The sequence below is a fragment of the Lacerta agilis genome, chromosome 3, assembly GCF_009819535.1.
Source record: "Lacerta agilis isolate rLacAgi1 chromosome 3, rLacAgi1.pri, whole genome shotgun sequence".
Classification (NCBI taxonomy): domain Eukaryota; kingdom Metazoa; phylum Chordata; class Lepidosauria; order Squamata; family Lacertidae; genus Lacerta; species Lacerta agilis.
This window is the reverse complement of record NC_046314.1, coordinates 93,339,225-93,362,736: the sequence shown is the minus strand read 5'-3', so window position 1 is coordinate 93,362,736 and position 23,512 is coordinate 93,339,225. Positions and strand designations below refer to the sequence as shown.

At 44.9% G+C, this 23,512-nt stretch overlaps 1 protein-coding gene across 3 annotated transcripts in view; it reads left to right on the top strand.

Moving 5' to 3' along the window:
- SMYD2 (SET and MYND domain containing 2) overlaps positions 1 to 22,325 on the top strand; it is a 39,047-nt gene extending 16,722 nt beyond the window's left edge. For 2 of the 3 annotated variants that reach the window (XM_033144780.1, XM_033144778.1), the window contains 10 exons: positions 1,047 to 1,157; positions 3,580 to 3,640; positions 5,437 to 5,561; positions 6,584 to 6,651; positions 7,592 to 7,694; positions 11,238 to 11,348; positions 13,277 to 13,397; positions 14,954 to 15,128; positions 17,790 to 17,898; positions 21,886 to 22,325. In XM_033144780.1, coding sequence (XP_033000671.1) covers positions 1,086 to 1,157; positions 3,580 to 3,640; positions 5,437 to 5,561; positions 6,584 to 6,651; positions 7,592 to 7,694; positions 11,238 to 11,348; positions 13,277 to 13,397; positions 14,954 to 15,128; positions 17,790 to 17,898; positions 21,886 to 21,966 — 1,026 coding nt within the window. In that variant the 5' untranslated portion in view covers positions 1,047 to 1,085 and the 3' untranslated portion in view covers positions 21,967 to 22,325. The remainder of the gene's footprint in view (positions 1 to 1,046; positions 1,158 to 3,579; positions 3,641 to 5,436; positions 5,562 to 6,583; positions 6,652 to 7,591; positions 7,695 to 11,237; positions 11,349 to 13,276; positions 13,398 to 14,953; positions 15,129 to 17,789; positions 17,899 to 21,885) is intronic. The other variant, XM_033144779.1, reaches the window with a different exon arrangement.
- The last annotated feature ends 1,187 nt before the right edge of the window (positions 22,326 to 23,512 follow it).

Below are 23,512 nucleotides of genomic sequence, written 5' to 3'. Positions count from 1 at the left end.
CCAGGCCATTGATCCATGCAGGTCAGTATTGTCTGCACTGGGTTGCAGTAGCACTTTAGGGTTTCAGACAGGGGTATTTCCCAGCCCTGCATGGAGGGATTGAACCTGACATCTTTTGAATGCAGAGTACCTATTTGCCCTTTGGTTAACTGCAGCATCTCCCCATTCCCAGGTCATTGACTAAGGGATGAGCTGCAGCTGCAGGACAATAGTGTTTGTTTTACATTCTCATTCAGAAGCAAAATGCTAGGTCATCTATAGGTCTCATTGAGTATTTTGTCAGGAGTGTCTATCCTTGGAGAGCTTGTGATGGTCTTTATATCAGTTGGTTAGTGGGTGGGTCATGAAATGGAAGCAGAGGCTGTGGAGGATGCAAGGGGGGGGGTGAGGACAAGCAGAGAGCATGTCAAGAGTCCTCTGCACTTTGGCAAGAGATGGGAATGTGGGGAGGCTGAACGGTTTGAGTGGGTAGTGAATCTGACTTGCTCAGGCTCCAGGCCAGCTGGCAGCCAAATCCGCAACACTGCTCTTGACCTGTGACCTTGCAACTAGTAGTGATGGCCACCAACTTAGATGACTTTAAAAGAGGATTGGTCCGATTCATGAAGGACAAAGCTATCAACAGCTACCAGACATGATGGCCATGTTCAGGGTATGCCTCTGAATACCAGTAGCTGGGAATCACAGGCAGGGAGAGCACTCTTGCATTCATGTCCTGCTTGAAGACTTCTCATAAGCCTCTAGTCAGCCATTGGGAGAGCATGGTGCTGGAATTGATGGGCCTTAGGCCTGACCTGCGTTCTTAACTAGTCTAGGGTGTGACTTTTATAATATATAGTTTTGGAGCATGTTAAAAAACAACCTCATGAAATAGCTGTTTTATCTTCCGATTGCTTCCATCATTAGCTGACTTTAGCAAGTGTCCTAGAGGAAACACATTTCACTTGACCTCCAGGCTCAGGTGGGGCACAGGGCATCCTCTTCTCATTTGCAAAGCACAAATCCGCAATGTTGATTTTTTTTTAAATGCCTTTTTAATCTTCCAGAAACAGGACTGGCCCCTGCACAAGCTGGAATGCTCAGCCATGTGTGTGTTTGGGCAGAACTGGAATCCCTCAGAGACTGTGAGACTCACTGCAAGGATTATTGCCAAACAGGTGAGCAGGACCCAAAGACTTCGGCCAGATTTCTGTTTTGTTTTGTTTGGAGAGCCAGGGAAGTGACTGTGTGCTCCAGTAGTCTCTGGTGCAAAGTCACTTCACAACTTCTTGTTTGTGTATATGCCGGCAGTTGCTGCTAACACGAGTAGTTGAAGCATCTGCAGTGTTTTTGCTTAAGAACCTCTTGAAGTACTGTGCTCTTGAACCTTTTCCATCTGTTAAGTCACCTCCCTCGTTCTTCATTGCATTTCTCCGTCAAACATGCTTTGCGCAAAGTCTTTGGAAAGCAAAGCCTTACAAATGTAATAGCACCTTTTATTCCCAATGTCCTTGGGCACAAGACTTGACTGCAAGCAGTTCACACACTGTTTTTGCATTGCAGAATGATGATGTGAAGCTCAATGAAACAGGGTTTATTAGGGGAACTGCACAAACCTCTGTTTCAGATGCTCATTATGGCCATGTTGCCGTGAATTCCAAATTCTTCTTTCTGTTTTGGCCAGATTCTCCAGCTGTCTGGAGGCTGGTGGTTCCTTCGCATATGACATTACATACACATGGGCTTCTTGGCAGCTTGACCAGGGACAGTCCAGTTCCCCAGGCTGAAGAATCGACCAGATGCTCCTCTCACTTGGAAATGGAGCCTCTGTGGCAATATGTCCTTCCCAGATGGAAAGGAGACACCTTTCAGGGAAGAACGGGCCACTTGCACTTAAAAACAGGGAAGGATGCAGAGGAACTGCAATACCTTAAAGACTCTCCCCATATAAACCAACCCGGACTCTGTGATCATACTCTAAATCCCTTCTTTGTGTGCCTCTTCCAAAAGAGGTCGGGAGGGCAGCAACACAAGAATGGGCCTTTTCTGCAGTGGCTCCTCATTTGTGGAATGTTCTTTCCAGGGAGTTCCGTCTGACGCCTTCATTATACATCTTTAGGTGCCAGGCGAAAATGTTCCTCTTCTCCCAGTCCCTTGGCTGATGAATATTCTACAGCCTTTTAACTGTGTTGGGGGCGGGTATTCATCTTTTTAACTATTTATTTTGTGCTTTTATCTTGTGAACTTCCCTGAGGTAGAATCAGAATCTTCGGGCATACATAAATTTAAAAGATAATAGAGAAAATTCATAGAATTACAGTGTTGGAAGGGACCTTGAAGGCCATCTGAGTGAACTCACTGCTCAGTGTCAGATCTGCAATCAACTGCAGCATCGCTGGCAGACTTACAGTTCCAGAGTAGTGTAATAATCAATATCTTTCCCCAAGGAACTCTGGGAGTTGTAGGTCATGGGAAACAGGGGTCTCCTAACGATTTTCAGCATCCTTAACAAAGTACAGTTCCCAGGATCCTCTGGGGGAAGCCATGGCTGCTAAACTGGTATAGTAGTGCTTTAAATGTTCAGTGCAGATGTGGCCCAGGTCTCCATAAGTAGGAAGCCCTCTAAGCTGGAGGGGGAACCCAACCCTGTATTATAGAGGCTCCTCCCAAGGCAAAATGTGGGCTTTCTGAGGCATGCTCTCTCGCTCATAGAGTGTTCACAGGGAAACAAAGGGGGACCGGTAAGTTTCAAGGTCACAGCTTTGTATGTTATCGTAACGCTCCCAACTTCTCTCCCCCTCTGTAATAATGATTTAAAAAATCAAACCTCCTAAACAATGGCCTTTGAAGAAATTCTGTACATTTTGAGAACTGCTTCTGTGATCAGGGTGACCCAGATGCAGTGGGGAAAGAGGACTCTGAAGGCATGCTGGGATGGTAGCTTGCCTGACTCCCCCTGTGCTTCATTCCTTTCCTTTCTTTTTTTTAAAATTTTTTTTTTTAAAAAAACCACACACTCTAGTGGTGATCCACAAACAAAATTAGATGTTTAATGATGAAAAGTCATTGGAATAAATTTGTGCTTTTATAGCTTGCAGGGAAGTGGGAGGGAGCCCTACATGCCATATGAAAGCTAAATATGCAAACCATAGTCCCTGAACCTCAGCTGCTGGGCCACCTGCAAACCCATATTTAATGGCCAAGATTACAAAGAAGTGGCCTTAGGCCAACGCTGGAGTGTTGCTTTTGAACTCTGTCAACATTGAGATTATTCACTTTCCTCAAAGCAAAGTCTGCCTTCTAATAGCTTGCTGCTGTTAGTTACTTTCTGCAAATCTGCAGCTAAAAGAAATTACGCTTTTCGTTTAAGAATAATAATTTAAAAATACTTGTTCTTTTTGTGCAGGCATTTTCACGGGAGTTTTGGGACATAGTGGCCTAGGGTGTCAGCAGATTTAAACCAGAGTGCAGTTTGTTGACTCATCTGGGAAGTGTGTGTGTGTGTGTGTGTGTGTGTATTAGAAAGGAGAGTTGTGAATAAGCTGGTGGAATGTGTGTGGGATTTTTTGAAAATGTCATTTTTCTTTTCTTCATTACTAGAAAACACACCCTGGAAGGACTGAGTCAGAAAAGCTCCTTTCTATAACAGAGTTTGAATCCCGTAAGTATAGAAAAATGGAAGACTCCAAGGGTTATTCCATAGTGAGTTCAGAAAGCGTTTTATAGCTGTTCAACAAAACCTGCCTGTTTTTACATCTCTCTCTCTCTCTCTCTCTCTCTCTCTCTCTCTCTCTCTCTCTTCTTGTAGTATTAAGAATGATATTTATTCATCACTCTTTAGAAAGTCTCAAAGTGTCCTGACAGTACATCAAAAATACAATGCAATAGGCAAAAACAATTTAAAAAGACACAATACTACTGTAATGTAACAAAAGGTTACATTATCAATTCTGTTATGAATTATCATTATTTATCTTGAATACAGTGAGTTTTCGTGGAAAAGTTACAGGCTATATATACCCTCTTTAGCCTTGCTGTTGCATTTTGCCTCTATAGCTTTCCATGTATTAATTATAGTACAATACACAAACATTTTATGCACGTGCATTTCTATATCTACCTCAACAAGGTGTCCTATTCTCCCCACCCCACCCCACCCCCCGGATAAAAGTGAATTAAAATTCTGGTCCATTGATTACACTTCTGTCTTGTCAAAACAGCCTTCCTGGCAACTCGGGTGACTTTGGTGGATTGTAATGTGAAATTTTAAAACAGCCAGCATTGTTACCAGGGGGCATCTAGTCAGTGATGGTGCACTTGCTTGATAGTGACAGTGTCTTTGGGGCTAATTGCAGGGCCCTCCAGTGTTGAGTTGCATATCTGTCACTGCCAGTCAAATCTGACATGTCCTCCGCGGTTGCCACATCCCAAATGCTCCAAAGGTGATCTAAGGAGGAGTGAAGGCCTGTGAGTGTGTGTGTGTGTGTGTGTGTAAACTTATTTCCTCCGCTCAAGGCAGAGCTCAAAACTCAGCTGCTATTAAGAAGGCTAAGCAAACTGGAATTTCCTGCCAAGCGTTTGCAGTGTTGCTCTCTTCCTCGGTGCTGACAGGAAGAGGAACCATTGAACACAACCATGCACATATTAGAGAACTGTAATGTCTTAGATTTGCCTTCTGCTCAGTCGGGACACCTTGAGATGCAGTCATGAAATGCAGCTATCTCTAGGAAGAAATGTACAACTTCTGTACATTTGACAAGAATACCACTTCATTATATTTATTGTATTTTTAAGAAGACCATTAAAAAAAGCCACCAACCTTCTGCATATTAGGTTGTTTAATGTGTTGCTTTTTCAGACACCTTGATGCTGAATTGAGTAGGCTGCAAGATCACATTTTTATGCTGTATGTGTGTGTGGGGGGGACGGGACGAATGTGGATCTTCTCCCCCCCCCACCCCGCCCCCCTGCCATACAAACACTCACTCCGGGTTCTCTATCATTTACTGGAGTCTGGCGTGGCATTTATCAATATTTTAGTTTTGATTGATTGTTTTTTAACCAGAGTAAAAACCCAGTTTTGGTGTCCTGTGAGGAACTATTCTTCCCACACAGGGAGGCCTTTCATTAGGTGTCATTTAATTCAGTGGTTCAGTGGCTTACTTTAGCATTCATCAGTGGTGCATTGACAAATACACAAAAAGATTACACAGTGTGTTTCATAAGCCAATAATATTCCCGGCTAATATATGGGTAGAATTTTGCCAACTGTTACATGCTTCCTGGCATTGTTCCCTTCCTACAAGGAGGAAAATGATACTCGCTGCAGTTCAAAGAAGAGTTCTTGTGACTGATTCTCTTTTCTTCGAGGGCGTTCTGTCTTGAAGCTGACTTCGCTGCACTTCACTGCGAGTAAATTGGTCTTTGTATTGAAAAGGGATTTCTTTTCCTTTGCAGATCTCGATAAGCTCGACAATGAAAAGAGAGAGTTGATTCAGAATGACATCTCGGCTCTCCATCACTTTTATTCAAAGCATATAGAATACCCTGACAATGCAGCTCTTGTGGTCCTTTTTGGTCAAGTAAGATTTTTTTTTTAAAGGGGGGTAGGCTGTTTAGGCTGGATCCAAATGGCACCATTGAACCAGAAGTACAGGAAGAAGGTTGAAAAAGAAGCTTAAGAGTTTTGTGCAGTTTTGTGTGATGAACCCCACATTTTGGGCCCTGCCAGCCCCACAAAACTCTGTCGTATGGGGCAGGAGGAATGGGCTTTGCTTCAAAATGGTTTAAGGGTGTTGCATGCAATGAATTGAATCACCCCCCCCCCAAAAAAAACCCTCTATTGGAAGCCTCCTGGTGGTTCTGGAAACCAAAGCCTTGGGAAATAATTTAATGCATGTTTGCATATTACATTTCTTCAATATTTGTCCCAAAAATGTAAAGTGTGGAAGTGACCCATGCAGTTCTCTCTCCCCCCCCCCTTTTTGATATAACCTTGTACTCAGTCCCATTTTCTTTAGCTTTTACCCTTTTTATTTGTTCTTGACGTTTTTTAAAAACAAAACAAAACAATAATATGTATCGTAGAGTAGATATACAAAATGCAGACCAATACATAAACATACTGTGGACATATTGTAAACATAAACACTAAATATTAGAAAATTATTTCATACAAACATTGAGATATAAACGCTTGATGTTAGTACATGACATGAATGCTGTTGTATAAAAATTTTAAAAGATGCTGCTGTCTAAATGTTGTAATGGAAGGTACTGCTTGGAACTGAATGTCATTTTGAGACTGAGAATAACACACTCAGCTGTCTTTTTGCCCCACCTGGTTCCAGGATGCTGACACACTCTGCTGCAGCTCAGCCCGGCTGCTGCAGCCTTAATCTTCCAATGTAAAACTAAATTGTAGGCAAACTCTGTGACCTCCCTTCTTGTAAAGCTAGTAGCTCAGCAGCAAGACTTGATTAAGAATAAGCAGCATTCTAATCAGATTAATCAGGATGGTGCAGAGAAATACGGTCACTTAGGCTTGCAATGCTCAACAAGCCAGCGGGTTTTTAATTTCTCTCCCTCTTTCCCTTTCTCTCAGGTGAACTGTAACGGCTTCACAATTGAAGATGAAGAACTTTCACACTTGGGATCGGCGATATTCCCCGAGTAAGTGTTTTGGATGCAGTGTCTTCCCCAGGGGGGAAACACATACACACAAAATTTCTAAGATCTATCAATTAGTTTCCAACAACAACAACAAAATCCCCCAATGCTGTAAGTTATTTGCTAAGCCGAGCAAGGCATTCCTTTCTCAGCTCTTGGAGAGCTCCCTTCCTCTTCGTGTTCAACATCTGTGCCTGTCTTATGAACCAGGTGCTCACCAGGTCTGAGTGGTCCAGGATCTCAAAGAGCCAATACTCGGGCCAATACGGTAGTTCCCTTGAAACTATTGAGATTTTAAGGTGCTTTGCTGCGGCTATGCTGCAAGCAGCTGTTTCCTAGGACTTCACTTGTGGAGGTAAATTCTATAAGCTGATAAGACATTTTGTTGTCTTTGAGATTTCATCATGAACTCGCAACTTTGCCCTGATGTAATAATAAACTTCATAAAGAGACTTTTGAGCTGCTTTGCATATAACGTTAAATCAAATACAGGTTTGCTGCAAACGCACAGGTTTCCAGAGAGGCGTTTGCGGCTGCTGAGCTACTGCTCTGGTCCTGCTGCTGTTGCACTGCTGTGAGCTAAGTCATGGTTTGCCTTAGTGAGCAATCCAAACCCAAGCTCATGGTTTGTTGCACTCCAAGCAAACCATGGGCTTTAGCCAAGGTTTGTCTGGAGGAGACAAGCCTCCACAACGTTAAGCCAAACTATGGCTTGCTTTCCATGAGTGTAATAGCAGGAGGACAATGCAGGTGCGATCGATTCCCCAGGTGCCCACACACTTGCACATCTGTGCTGAGCCATGGTTTGGCTTGGTGTTTTATGTGCAAACGAGCCCATTCAACACAGGTAATTGTCGCAAGTCCTACATTTGATAGTGCTCTTCCTTGTGGTCTTTAATATTGCTGCTCATGGGTCAAATGGGTGCCCTTTTGTTTTTGTCAGTGTGGCGCTCATGAACCACAGTTGTTGCCCCAACGTGATTGTCACCTACAAAGGGACCGTGGCTGAAGTCAGAGCTGTGCAGGAGATAGAAGCTGGTGATGAGGTAACTGTGCAATGAATGCCTGCTTTCAAGGGATGGGGAGGGACTAGTTTGTAAAACACACAGCTTGCCGTGCACCCACAGTGTGTCTTTCCATCTTTGTGGTACATCTCATCCTCCACACCCCATTTGAGGATTCTCCCCTTCATTTCCAAATCCAGTTACGGCGATGTGGTGTTTAAACTGTGGGAGCCAGCAGCTCCCTCTCGAAACGGTGACTTCTTTCTCTGACAGAAACCACACCTGGTATTTAAAGGAGGCCTTCTGTCCAAAATGGCAGCCCCCTAATGAGGTCTCCCTCATCTCTCCCCACAAGTTTTAGACAGACCTAACATGTTTCTTAAGCATGTTGTTTAACCATGTTATCATCCTCGGTCTGAGGAACGGGGATTGGATGTAAAATGGGACGGTGCAAAAGGTTAACACAGGCCTGGTGTTTTTCAGCAACAGAGTCATGGGTGTTTTTTCCCCTTGGACTCAGGTTTGAAGAGGTCACTTAAATAGGCCAAGGGTAGCTTCAGATACTTCCTGCAACATGTCAGGCCTGCCTGTTTCATAACCTAACCCACTCCACTAGTCCACCACACGACTACCACACCTTTCCCCACAGATCTATGCTCACGTGACATTCCCATGAGGGGCAAGGACATCATTTACTTTTGCTGCATTCCAGAAACCCCAGTTGTGGGATTATTCAGGAAAATATTTATGTGTTCTCTTTGAACGCCTTACACTTACTCATTTATGTAAAATAAAGACGATTAAACGGAATAACAGCAGTTCCAACAGAAAGAGTGTGTGTTAACAAGTTGGTAGAATATTCCTAATCAAGGGAGTATTGAACTCCTGGAAAAGGTCCTCTGCCATTCAATTAGCGCAGAAGCGCAACACAGATTTGTCCTCTGTGGCATGGCCTGTGCCTCCACCTTCTGGCTCAATGTGGTTACTGCATGGGAAACCTGTCAAGATTTCTGTGTGTCTGCGTGCGTGTTTAGATTGGCTCCCGTATTTTCTGCCTGGAGAAAAGCAATTGAGATGCACTCACTGTAGGATAAAAACAAGCAACTGCTAACTAAAATCAACTTGCCCTGGGCATGTTGAGAGAAGGTGAAGGACACACACATGCACACAAACAAGAGCAGGCTCGATGGAAAACCACGTGTTGCTGCTGCAGCAGATATGTGTTTGGTTTTCCTTGTAGCCTTTTAATTTTATTATATTTTGGGTGAGAAATTTTAATATCAGCATTTGAAACTTACCGTCTTATTTTTTAACCGGAAGAAAATTCTTTTGAGTTTCCATGTATGTGTGTATTTGGAGTTCTGTTTTCTGCTTCTTCTTCTTCTTCTGGGCAGATAAGATACTTTGCTAGCCAAAGCAAACTGAGTGGCTGTTTACTTTTTTGCATCCACGAAGAGGCTTGGAATAAATGCCTATAAGCCCTTTTGTGTTCAGACTTGCAGCAAAATTCAAAATCCAACAAAAACAATTCTCAAGATCCCGGCCGTGATATAGAATCGTAGAGTTATAGAGTTGGGAGGGACCCTGAGGGTCATCTAGTCACCCCCCTGCAGTGCAGGAATCTCAGCTAAAGCATCCATGGCAGATGGCCAGCCGAACTCTGCTTAAAGTCCACCACCTTCCAAAGGAGTCTATTATCCATCTATTAACAAGAATATTGGCAGTATCGAACAAAACTGATCTGCTAACACACAAAATTTTGGTTGTGCAATGGAACTTCCCCTTCCCTCCCTCCCCGCTCACCCCAATCTAGGGTTAGGGGGAAACCTGCAAAAAAGGGGCATGCGAGGAGAGGGAGGGGAAGTTTCATTGCACAGGTCAAAGCAATTGTGCTAGCAAGCGCGTTTGCCTGGATATCGCCCATATTTATAAGAATGTGCTGCTAAATCCAAAAGTAAATACCTCTTTTTCCTTACACTGTATGATGATTAATTTCCTTCCTGGGATAAGACATGCTAGACATGTTGACACCTTTCTCTCCCTGCTCTCCCATCTCTGACCAGGGGCGTCGCTAGGGGGGTGCGGTGGGGGCGGTACGCCCCTAGTGGCAGGTGCGACAAGCGGCAGGTGGGGGTGACAAGCGGCGGCCCTTCCCGCCACTCCCCATGCAACGCCGGTCACCCTGGGAGCAGCAGCGCTGCACGGACGGGGTGCTCCCTCGGCCGTGCGCTGTTGTTCCTGGGGCGACGGAGCAAGCGGCGGCGCGTGGGGGTGACAAGCAGCAGCCCCTCCCGCCATTCCCAAGCGCTGCCGCTCCCTCCGTCACCACAGGAGCAACAGCGCACGGCCGAGGGAGCACCCCGTCCGTGCAGCGCTGCTGCTCCCGGGGTGACCGGCGTTGCGTGGGGAGTGGCAGGAGGGGCCGGCGCTTGTCACCCCCACACGCCGCCGCTGGCTCAGTCGCCCCGGGAGCAGCAGCGTCGGACCGCCGCTTCCACAGCCTCCTTTTGAGCCGCAGAGCTTAAAAGCGGGCTCTTCGGCTTAAAAGGGGGCTGCAGAAGCGGCGGCGGCACTCCCGGAAACGCCCCCGGGGCGGGGCCTCGTGACGTCACAATGTGATGTCACGACGCCCCCGCCCCCGGGGCGTTTCCTTTGCCGCCCCGGGTGCCGCGGAGCCTAGCTCCGCCACTGTCTCTGACCCCAATTGACCTACAGTAGCAAAATAAAGGGGCTTTTGGGAGGTGGTATGCTGCCACAACCTTGCTGTTCCCTATGATGATCTCTGCTGCCATGGCTGTGGGGGGCAGGCCCTGCCAGTGGCTTCCCGTCCTGCTGGTGCACCTCCTTCTCCAATGGTGGATCATCTCGTATGCCCTCAGTCAGCCTCCTGGTGGCTCTCAGAGGTTTGCCACTTTGCCTCTCTTAAGCAAAGCTGAGACTCTTCTTTTCTGAAACTAGGTCTTCCGAAATCCTGCAAAGAATTGCATCTAGGAAGAAGATTGGGATCTTTAGCTGTTTTGTTGCTGTTCTCATCTCTTTAAAATGTTGTATGTTGATCTGATCAGCCCTTTTGCAGCACAGCAAATGTGCGTGGATTTAAGGCGGGGTTGGGACCTGGGTGCAAGCTCCGCCCCCAGTGCCCCATGTACTGCCTCCACTGCAGAACCCCCACCCCCACTTTTACTGTGACAGCCTGAAGGACGAGTCTTAAGCACATCTGAGAAAATGCACTTAGATTTAAAACCTTCTTCTTCCAACTGCAGGAAGGCCTCTTGAGCTGGATGCAGTTAGGCTCTCTCTTCAGAGAGTTGGAAATGGAGCAGGCATGGATGTTGTGTGTGCTCCTCCCCACTTTAAGCTGACACGTGTTCAGCCATTAGAACCTGCAGATTCTATCAATAGTAAACAAACTTAACTTGGGCTGTATCTTCCTGGGACTTAGCCCTGTAACCTGGCGCATCGTGGAAATGCAGCGAGTTTCTGGCCACTAACTGCAACCATTTCATAGATCAGTGTATTTATGCATAACCTGTTGCATTTTAATACCTATCTGCTGTTATTATATTACCTGTCTGTCTTTTCCAGATTTTTACCAGTTACATTGACCTGCTATATCCCACAGAAGACAGGAATGATCGATTAAGAGATTCCTATTTCTTCACTTGCGATTGCAGAGAGTGCATTACTAAGAAAAAGGTGATTGTATTTAATAGAGTTTACATGCTTTATTTATCATTTAGATTTATAGACTTTATAGCAAAGGCATAGTATTTGTTTTTTGTTTGGGTTTTCTACCTCATCATCATTTATTACCATCTAATATTTATATTGTGCCTGTAATATGAGGCCTTAAGGCAGATCTGGGACATGACGTACCTCCTGCTTCCAATTCCCATTGGTGCAGCTGTGTCTGGCTTATTCAAGGTCAACCATTTAGACTGCAGGAGTAACTAATGTGGAGCCCACATTGGGCTACAGCTCCAGTCATCTCTGACTACTGACCATGCTTCCCTGGGGCTGGTGGAAAGAGGAACCCAAGAACAATCATGTTGGTTACTCTTTGTCAGAGCTGGTTCAGCTGCACGTCAGCGCAGAGACTCAGAGATGAGAAGTAGAGTTGATTCTTTATTCAGGGAAACAGAATACAGACAGAGAAACCTACGGGCAAGACTGGCCCCCAGTAAAGCAGTTGTCTGAATTGACAATCTGGGCCTCCCACTTCCCCCTAAGTCTCCCCTATTTATGGCTGTTTTCCCAGGAGTCTTAAACTCCATCTTAAACTCCCCCTGTGCTCTTTGCCCTGCTACGTGCAAGGCCCACTGTGCCCATGGAGACAAGAGAGGAAGGGGGGGTGAATATAGTAGGACTGCTGCAATCTCTTGCAGCCTCACCCCCTACCTCCTCCCCAGCTGCCTGTTCTATGTCTGCAGTGCTTTCTGTCTCCTCTTCCTCTCTCTCACTGAAGCCTGTTGCTTGTTCTATGGGTATAGGGCAGTATACAAATTTAATGCATAAGCATCAGCATCCAACCCTTCTGGCCTTCCCCCTTCATCCTCTGACCTGTTTTCAGTGTCCCACTGCCACCCCCCAGGCTCTGAGCCTTCCTCTTCTGAGGCTTCCTGAGGGAGTTCTCCAACTGAAGCTTCCCACCACTCCTCATCGTCCAGCCAGTCGCTGACACCCTTGCAGTAGGGCTATGGCTGAGTGCAGCCTTACCCCCTGTTCCCCCCCCCCCCCATATAGCTTTGCCACAGTCTTTCCCTCTCTCCAGAGAGCAGGTGCAGCATTTGGGATGATCAAGACATTAACCTGTGAAATTTGGGGGAGGGTGTGTGTGTTAAGGGAACATGTCCCAGAAGCAGCTTGCTGGGGGAGGGAGAATAGCCACCATGCTAGCTCCCCAGAAGGTGGGTCACCGGGAAGGACATTGCTGCTGTGCAAATGCGCCAACGGAGCCAATCTGGTGTTCCTACTGGTGCATTCGCACTGCATCAACCTCTCCCCCACCTTGCCCTCCGCCCACCCCAACAAGCAGCAGCAACCCACCTGCCAGGAATTCAGCACAGTGTCTCTGCCCGCTTCTGACAGGCAGCATTTAGGTCTCACAACATCCAGGGTCCAAAGCAGTCCCTTTAGTACGCGGCATCTTCAGGCGGTGCTTGAAAAGGCTCCTGCTTAAAGTGTTGTTGGGTAGAGAATACTGACTCCGTATAATGGAGCTTCCTAACCACCTAACAGCGTGTGGAAGACATTGGGTAGGCAACAGGGTGCCCTCCAAATGTGGCTGGACTGAAACTTTCATCATCCTTGACCAAAGTGGCCATGCTGGCTGATGGGAGTTAGAGCCCACCAACACCAGAGAGGCATCCATTGGCTACCCCTGGAGATAATCAGTCAGGGACCCATGCAGATGCTACAGCGCTACCCTCATGTCCTCTGATTAAATTTTATCATGGTTTTAAGTTCTCTTCCTTTAACAGATCCCTATAATCTCTCTCTCTCTCTCTCTCTCTCTCTCTCTTGCTGTGTGTGTTTTGCACAGCTATTGTTGGTTTCTGTGTGGATCTGCTTTTTGTCTCGGGGTTGGGGGAGGCCTTGTAACTCTCTTGCAACTCTTCCCTCAGGACAAAGATAAACTGGAAATCCGCAAGCTGAACGAGCCTCCATCAGCAGAAGCAGTGCGAGATATGATCAAATATGCCAGAAATGTGATTGAGGAATTCAGGAGGGCCAAACACTACAAATATATCCTTTGGTGTTCTCTTTCTCACTCGCTCTCTTTCTTATCTGTGCTCTCTGTTTAAGCTGAACTTCAGATTCAATTGAGCAGCCTCATTTTGTTGAGGCATGTCCAAAAATGCAATTCCCCAGCGTCAGGCTGCTGTATTCCTCTCTCATCTCCCCCCCCCACCCCACCCCTTGTTTTGTTTCTCAACCCCAGAGTTTCTTTTCCAGCAAGTAGGTTTGGTTTCCCTTAGAGCTGAACTTGACTGCAGTAAAGCAAGGTAAAACGTGATTTGCAACTGCTCCAGAGTGTAATTTTTTTGACCAACAATGCAAGAAAGAGAGTATGCAAAGACCTTCTGCTGATTTAACATTTCTTTGGGATTATTTTACATAATTGTGGGGTGATTCCAGGTGGGTAATGCAATCCCAGCCCAGCCCAAGGATGGTCAAAGCAACAGAGTCACTGCCACAAATGGAGCCCCGTTGCTTCCTTGCTAGTCAGGGTCAACAGTGTAGAGGGGTTTCCTCTCTAGTAGCTGAACTGGTACAGGATCCAACAAATTTCAGGGTCCTATCCTTGCAGTAGCTTCATGCTGGAGGTCAGGCCTCCAGTGCAGTGGAGCCCCCTTATTGGAAATCTGTGGGTCTGGGCAGGAATGGAAATGGGCCCATGCTTCATTCTCACTCCCAAGCTCCATATCTGATGCTTCAGAGGGGCGTGAAACCCAGTGCAAAGCAAGCTGAATATTGCCACCCAACAGTTCCTCCATCTCGATGGGCTTACGTTTCCTCTTGTTTGCCTACATTGTCTTATCACGGATCCCAGATAGGGGTTCGGAACCTTCCTGGGAGCTGATGAAAATGCCAGAGAGAGACTGAGACTGATAATATTTCCCCCCAATTCCATTGACAGTCTCAGCCAGCAGTTTCATGTAGATTTTACAACATCATGTGGGAGAAGATGGAACTATGTGCTCCTTCAAATGCCTGGGTATAAGAGTCCACCACCTGACCGTTGAGGTAGGGACAGAGCTAACTGAGCTCAGGACCTCCCATCCTCCCAAGATAGCTAACAATGTTTAGATGCAGTTTGCCTCTGAATTCCATCTGCTAGGAGCAAATATTTGAAGGGCTGTCATGGCAAAGATGGGGCAGGCTTATCCTCTGATGCTCCTAGAGAGCAGTGGAAATGGAAAGGAAACAGGTTTGGTTTTTTTAGCTAAACCTCAGGAGAAAAGTCCTGGTGATGAGACACTATGCAACAGTGGAGCAAACTGCCTCCGGATACACTGGGCTTCCTTTGTCTAACCAGAGGCCCAGGCATGTCTTTCTTGCATCCTGCATTGCACTTGCAGAGTGGAGCAGGAGCTTGGACCACATGAGCTCTTAAGTCCCTTCCAACTTGTGTGTGTTTCTGCAACGGAGCAGGACTATACGTTTCTGTATGGAACGCTTGTGATTTTGCTTAAGAAGACTTGGCTTTTAAGGAACAGGTGTTCAGCTGTGTAGCCCTGGAGTCATAACTGGGCATTCGCTCCCTGCTTACTTTCTGTGCTCCTTAACTTTTGGCTTACCCCCAAGTGAACTGCTTGAGGTTTGCGAGCTTAGCTTGGACAAGATGGGCGCTGTGTTTGTCGAGAGCAATGTTTACATGCTGCACATGATGTACCAGGCTATGGGAGTCTGTCTGTACATGCAAGACTGGGAGGGTGCTTTGCGCTACGGGCAGAAGATTATCAAACCATACAGGTAGCGTTCCTGAATTTTTCTGTGTAATTTGTATGATGTAGTAAGCCGAAATGTCTCTTAAAGAAACACACCCACCCAAACACACCTTCACCTTCCAGTTCAATGAACTGATCTCATTAATGACTGTTTCTGTGTAAGCCAAGCCTAGCAGGTAGAAGCAAAACAAGATAATTATGTGCTTGTTATCTCAAGAAACCAACTCCTGGATTATTTACATATTTCGGAAGCGGGGCTGTCAGCTGATTGAAGAATACTTAGTTGATTGTGTGAGGTTTGATGTTATTTAAATCTCCATATGAATGAAATGGTAGCTTTGAGGTGGGAAGGAAAGCATTTTGTTGTAACTGAATGGGGGAAGGAACATGCAAGTATGTGTTGCAACGGGCATCATCTTGGAGGTATTCCTTCCTGTGTGATGGAAAGTGGGAAATCCCCTTAGAATTTTTCTAAAACAGTCCTTGCCAGGTGCAATTTTTATATGAAACATGGTTAGCACTTTTTAAAAGTAGGTTGTCTGGTGATTCAGGAGAATCGTCCTCGTTGATAAAATGTCTCCCCCCACAAGGTTAGATTTGATCTACTGAGATAAATCACTCAGTGGAGGAGGGGTTAAATCTGCATGGCGATTTGTATTTAAATACATATCTTTGGACACATTTTATCCAAAATATATGCATTTTGGTACTTGTTTTCTGCTGGAAAAGTAGAAAATTTGGAGAAGTGCAAAAACTGTATGTTTGTCTAGGAATTGTAAGTGGCTCAGAAACTATAATTAATCCTGAATGGGGCTGCTAGATTAGTGACTGGGAGCAGCTGCCGGGACCATATAACACCAGTCCTAAAAGATCGACATTGGCTCCCAGTTCATTTCTGAGCACAAATCCAACTGTTGGTGTTGACCTTCAAAGCCCTAAATGGCTTCATCCCTGTATACCTGAAACAGCATCTCCACCCCCATCATTCAGCCTGGACACTGAGATCCAGCTCTGAGGGCCTTCTGGCAGCTCCCTCCTTGCAAGAAGTGAAGTTACAGGGAAACAACGAGAGGGCCTTCTCGGTAGTGGCACCTGCCCTCCCATCAGATATCAAGGAGATAAAGAATTACGACTTTTTGTAGACATTTGAAGGCAGCCCTGTATCAGGAAGCTGTTAATGTTTGAGGTTCTGTTGTGTTCTTTTATATTCTGTTGGAAGCATTGCCCTGCAGCCCATGCAGAGAGGAGCACTACCAGCAGCATGTTAAGCCCAGAGACTGTGGAGCTGCGTGGCACACCCTACCGTTGTGTGTGAGCCAGTCGCAAGGCTGCTCAATGAATTATCTCGGGGCATAATTTTCTCTCCAACTGTGGAGTGTAAACGAACATCTCCCTTTGAATCAGATGCCAGTATGAAACATAGATCAGCTGGTGGGGAGCAGTGATTGGGAAAACGCAATGGCACATTCTTCCCCTGGAGCCCGAATCAGATTTATCACCCCAGTGATTTGCCTAGGTTTTTTTTGGGGGGGGGGTTGGGGGGGGGACTTGGAGACTGATCATCTAAGCTGGTTTAGGCTGGCTGCGCAACCGCACTAGTATAGGGGCATGCTGACATTGCAGCTGCGAGATTGCTCTTGGATTGCGCCTCTGCTCATCTGATCTCTGGTCTAAGTGTGTAGTTTGCCCTGCAACAGTATGAGCCTCGTTTGACCAAAGTCCATTTCATAAGACGATCACAAATTGACCGTGTGTGTATATGTTGGCAACAGCCGGAACGCGTTAGCAAAAAGGAAAGAAAAGTGGAGCGCACCAATAATTCCTTCCACTGAAGAATAAGAGAGCAAAGTATATGCCTGAAGGTTATGTCTGAATAAACTAATCCCGTGAGATCAGAGTGGAAAGGTGAAGGGAACACTTTGATAGAATGGAATACTGGCAGACTAGAGCACATGCAGCTATGACACAATTCCTTGATTTATTAAAAGTAAATGGACACAGCCCAACAAGACAATGACAAAAATCTACCGACAGCATACAAATCAATACGGCTAACCTGATCAAAAACACCCACCAACCGTACTCACACAGGAAACCAAAGATCACCACATCCAACCACAAATGAACAATCACATCCTACGCCAATCCCGACCTCTCTCACTGCCAAAGAAACACAAGCGAACAACAGAGAACCTACATAAACGATGCTGACACCAAACCCTACATATACTAACGAAAATAGAAACACCGTCACCCCACCTCACCCGTTCCCCCATCCCACCCACCTCTTTCCCCCTTCTCTCCCTAATGTCTCAACAACCAAAACTGAGCTGTAAAAATGTTACATGGAAAAAATACGAGAGAGACATTGCACACACTTTAGTAAACCAAGAAAATATTTAATTTAAAAAAAAATGAGCTATGGCTTTTTAAAAAAAAACACGTAAATGGATAAATGTTATTATTACAAAGTATTTTATTCTTTGTGCAATTCGTTTTATGTTTGTCCTGTACAATTCATTTGGTGAAATTGTTGTGCATGTTTAAAAAGAAAATGGTAAATCAACCATTATCAGTAATTGTGTGTCTTGGCCTGCCGAGCTGTTGCAAACAAACTTTGTAGAGCTGAGGTTTCAAGTTCTGGTGAAAGCAGATGTTGTTCCTGTTTTTCTTTTCTTTTTTGCAGTAAACATTATCCTTTATATTCCCTCAATGTGGCCTCCATGTGGCTGAAACTGGGGAGACTTTACATGGGCCTGGAAAACAGACCTGCTGGCGTTAAGGCTCTCAAGAAGGTATCCTCACCCCCCTCAGCCCTTTAGCTGCCCTTATGACATGCATATAAATGTCTTCCTTGGGTAGGAATGCATGCGCACATGTGCGCACACACAAATTCTGAACTGCCTTTGCATTGCTATAGTACTTAATTTTCCAGCCACCTTCTACATCTTCCTGAATCGGCAAAGTGAAAGTCCTCCTCCCATTCCTAAATGATTATTTTAGAACTCAAATCTATGGATAGTGCTTTTGCTCCTACCTTTGATGCCCCGAATCTCCTTCTTTTTTTTTTTTAATAAGATTTTTATTATTTTCAATTAAAACAGAAGAAAAACATAACATAAACACCAACATTAACACCATAAAAACAAACTACATAAACACAATCAAACAATAACAATAGAAAGAAAAAGAAACTTATACAAACCTTAAACTAACACTAATCTTCATACTTTCCTTGTTTCAATCTTCTCTATTTGGGGGCTTCCCCCGTTCCCTCCACTGTCTTCAAAATCATATATATCTTCTAGGTAGCTTTATATCTTGTTCAGTTAACATTTGCCCAGGTTTTAATATTCTTAACTTTACTTAATCAAATACCTAATTAACTATATCTTAACGTATTTTTAGCAAATAAATCATTCACACAAAAAATTTCCTCTTAACAATTTTATCTAACATAAACCTACTAAAGCCAATTCTATTTAATTCTGCTCAAATATTCAATTTAACTGATTTAACTAAATAGTCTTTAAATTTCTTCCAATCCTGTGACACCTTCTCCTCCCTCTGGTCTCGGATTCTGGCGGTCAGTTCTGCGAGTTCCATATACTCCATCATCTTCATCTGCCATTCTTCCACCGTTGGTATCTCTTCACCTTTCCATGTTCTTGCCAATAAGATTCTAGCTGCTGTTGTGGCATACATAAAAAACACTCTATCCTGACTGGGTATCTCTTCATTGGTTATGCTCAGAAGAAATGCCTCTGGTTTCTTACAAAAGGTAACTTTCATTACCTTCTTAAGCTCGTTATAAATCTTATCCCAGAAAGCATTTACCGCTGGGCACAACCACCACATATGAAAAAAGGTACCTTTCGCATGTTTACATTTCCAGCATACATCTGACATTTTGGTATTCATCTTAGCTATCTTAACTGGTGTCAAATACCATCTATAAACCATTTTCATTATGTTTTCTCTTAAACTATGACAAGCAGTAAATTTGATACCTTTCTGCCACAATCTCTCCCAGTCATCCATCATAATATTATGTCCTACATCTTTCGCCCAATCTATCATTGGCGATTTAACCAGTTCATCTTTCGTATGCCACTCTAGCAAAAGATTATACATTTTGGAAAGGTTCTTAAAGTTCGATTCTATCAGTTCTGTTTCCAGTTTTGATTTTTCTACTTGAAAACCAACTTTTTTGTCCATTTTAAATGTTTCATACACCTGGTGATATTGCAGCCAATCGGGGACCTGGCTTTTCACTTGGTCATAGCTTTTTAGCTTGAATGAGTCCCCTTCCTGCTGCAATATGTCCATATATCTTAGCCAACTTGCAGACATGTTCGGTCTCTTATAGGCCTTGGCCTCCACTGGAGAAATCCATCTAGGAGTCTTTCTCTCCAAAAGGTCTTTATATCTAGTCCAGACCTGATACAAGGATTTTCTAACTATATGAGTCTTAAAAGTTCTGTGAATTTTAACCTTGTCATACCAAAGGTATGCATGCCAGCCGAACATATTGTCGTGTCCTTCCAAGTCCAACACATCCACATTCTCTAATTTAAACCAGTCCTTTAACCAGCAAAAGGCCGCTGCTTCAAAATAAAGTCTTAAATCCCCCGAATCTCCTTCAATTAAGGTGGCAGCAACCAGCAGTTCAATTTAATTGGTACACACGGTTTTCCCAACAGGATCCGTCACTGAAAAGTCACTCTCAGTTTCTGTGGTTTTGTGTACAATCAAGAGCTGTTCAGAAACTGAATGTTCTTGGCTCTGGCGGAAGCTGGCATATGGCACAAAGCAGATTGCATTTCAGTAGCTATCTTGAATGTTAGTGCATATGGTAGTCAAAATATTTTTTCCCCTGTAGCTGGAAAACCTTGTTAGGTGAGGTGGGGGTGCAGGCAGTGTATTGATCGGTTGTGGAGGGTTTCGGTTTGGCCTCCCTTTCCTCACCTTCACCTTGCAAGGGCTTTGCTGTGGAGCCCTCTCTATACTGACAGACCTGTAAGCATTAGTTGGTAGGGCATACAGTCTGTGAGGACTGTTCCCTAAGGCAGTGGTTTTCAATGTTCTTGAATTCACAGCTCCCTTGACCAGCTACATTATTTCTGTGGCACCCCTGTGGGGCTCAGGAGCCCAGTTATGTCACCCCTTGCCTACAGAGCTGGCATCCTCTCACCCTTTTTTGAACACACTTGTTTAGTGTTCCCTCAGCCTCCTCTCCTCTCCCCTCTCCTTGGGAGTCCTCTGGACAGCTGTTGCCACCACCCTTGGTCTCTGAGCTGCCCCTCACTACCCCAAAGACTGGTTCCTCCTCATACTGCCCCACAGGGGCCTGGGACTTGTCTGTCCATTCCCAACATCAAGGGTTGGCAGGCTGGCTGGCTGGGCTCCCTTGCCCGCTTTCTTTCTTTCTCCGAGGCTCCCTCAGCTTCTGGCAACCAGTACCCCCTGGCCAACCCCAGAGGCACCATTTGCCTGGTGAGCTTGTAGCCAGGGATGCCACAACGAACAGCTGTGCAAGCCTTTGGGAGGCAGAGACACAGGAGGGAATCGGGAGGGAAGGAAGGAAAGAGGGACAGAGGCCAGTGTTGCCCACAACACCCCTGACCATCATTCAAGGCAGCCCACGGTGCCACGGCACACTGGTTGAAAACCACTGCCCTAAAGCAAAGATGGGAAAAAACAGCTGGATTTTCTACATGGACCTAGAAATGGTGTTGTTGAGCTTTGCCAGGGAATCCTAGTATTGCTGTGCACAACTTCCTTAATTGTTTAGTTATTTTAATTCAATAAGTTAGTGATGGCTAAAACATGCTTCTGCTGCACAGGTGTGCACCATCAAAAGGAGGATATGGGTGGACCTTTTAAAAATAGCATGTAAAGTATTAATTTACAGCTCAATCCTGTACATATCTACATAGAAGTAAGTCCCATTAAGTTCATTAGAACTTACTCTAGGTAAGTGGGTACAGGCAACGACCGATTTGCACGGGGGCTCTGTTCTTGATCCCCGTGCACATTGACAGAGCACGCATAAGCCTGCTCCGTCCCGTTATGCCTCACTCCACCCCCTTTTCCAGCCACTTCCGGGTTGCCGTGATGCATGCGGTCGCAGTTGCATGTCAGTTGGTCGTTGCCTGTATAGGATTGCAGCCTTGGCTACAAACTTTGTTTTGGCGATGAAGACCAAAGTAGTGCAATGCAGGCTTGAATTGCAGATCCCAAGAAGTCGCCTCGGTGCCAGTGGTTCCAAGCAGCTTGGCAACTAAGCTTCAACTTCTATCTGCAGCATCTGAATGCTGTGGCTGTTGCATCATAAACTTGGGGGGGGGGGATTGGTTACAGGAGACCCAGCAAAGGGCAATGCTGGAACTATTCTAGTCAGAGTAGCAGATACATGGAGGGTTTGACCATCCAGACTCCATCTTGCTTTTGAGTATGAGCGTGCCCAATTTCTGCTCGAAGCGGCTCTGTTTGAGAGTCATCTTCTGGTTAAGTTTAGAACAGAAAGGCAGATACAATGCCGTTTAACTTTTTGCTTGTCGGTGCCTTTCAAAAGAGTTTGGAGATCTCTTAGGATCAAAAGGTGCTGTGTATATAATAAGGTTTGATTCTTTACAATCAAATGGGCTGTTTTCAGTTGGGTACATTTAAGGGGACAAAAACCAGTCAGAGGTTTCTGACTCTTTGGAATCCCTGACGAGAACATTTCATAAACCAAGGCTGTCTGAATCAATTGTATTTTTTCTCTCCCTCTTTCGCAGGCAATTGCCATCATGGAGATAGCACATGGGAAAGATCATCCATACGTTATTGAGATCAAAAAGGAATTAGAGGCCCACTGAGTCTTTGAATCTATGCAATCCTTCAACCTTTCTTTAAAAGCCTTGCTATGGAAACTTCAGGAGTGCTTTGAAAATTGACATGGGATGAAAGCTTTTCTGTAAAATAATTGGAATGACAAACATGTGGTGCACCCGGGCCTTACCTCTTGCATTCTCTGAGGTTGATGTGAAATATCTTGAGCCTTGATGAATTAATTTTGAATGCTTTTTCCCCACTAAGGAAATGCCACGGTTTCATACAGCTAATGCCTTTGATTGATCATGTGCAGAGATGACCAATTCTTTTCTCTACAGATTTTAATGTACTATGTATCTTAGCCATGCAAAGCAATTAATTAAAATGGGACAGCCTTGCTTGAGCCTGCTTGATTGCTTGCCTTGTTATTGTGACATGAACTTTGTCTTTCAAAAAAGGCATTGCAGGCACATTTGTTGTAGCTGCAACATTTGCACTCCAAAAATTTGTTACGGACTTAGCTCTTGCATATATTGACTCCAGTTATTCATTTCTAACGTTGCGTGTCCACACTTAGGATAACAATGTCGACATGGATAATGGAAACATACTGTTCCCTGCAAATTGTGTATGGATGTATTAGCACAAGTTTCTGGGATCTTACACATCTTCAGGAATAAGGAGAGATGTAGGGTTGACTTTGCTATTGTTCTTTGGCAAGAACTGGATGCAGTATCACCCAAGAAACGGGTCCCAGTTGATTTGCTTTGCGGCCCAATCTTATAGAATCTTAGCAACTCCAAAACAGTAGGAGGAAGATTCCAAAGGGCAGGACTAGAACCAAAGAGTGGAAAATACAGGGAAGCCAATTTCAGCTAAACATTAGGAGAAACTTAAGAACATAAGAGCCCTGTTCCATCAGGTCAGTGGTCCATCTAGTCTAGCACCCTTTTCTCCCAGTGGTCAACCAGATGCCTTTGCAAAGCACGCAAGTAGAACCTGTCCTCAACAGCATTCTCACCACCTGCAGTTTCCAGCAACTGGTATCTAGAAGCATTTCTGCCTCGGACAGTGGAGATAATGAAAAGAGAGCAGCTCAGCAGTAGAGCAGATGATGATGATGATGATGATTTTATTTTGCTGGAGATATTTAGGCAGCGGCTGACAAAGCCGTCTGTCATGGATGCCGTCATTTCATCCTCCATCGTTGATCCTGCATTGAGTAGGAGCTTGGATGAGATAAAATTCAAAGGTCCCTTCCACCTCTGTGATTCTCCATGTGTGTGGAAATTTTCTTTTTCCAGTGTTGCATATTAATGTCTTCTAGGTTGAGAGAGTTTCGTAAAAGTTCCCTCCATTTAAAACATGAAACCTTCTGTACTTAGTGATGTTTTCAGAGCAGTCATCGTAAGTGGAACTTAGCTGAAAGGATGTGCTTCTATGGAATCTGAATAAATTATGAATGAATGAATGCCAGCAGCATAAATTCTCAGTGAAATCCTATGCATGTCTACCTCCAAGTAAGTCCCACTCCTTTCAGTGGGGCTTATGCCCAGGTGCATGTGCTCAGGATTTCAGGTTTGTTGTTTA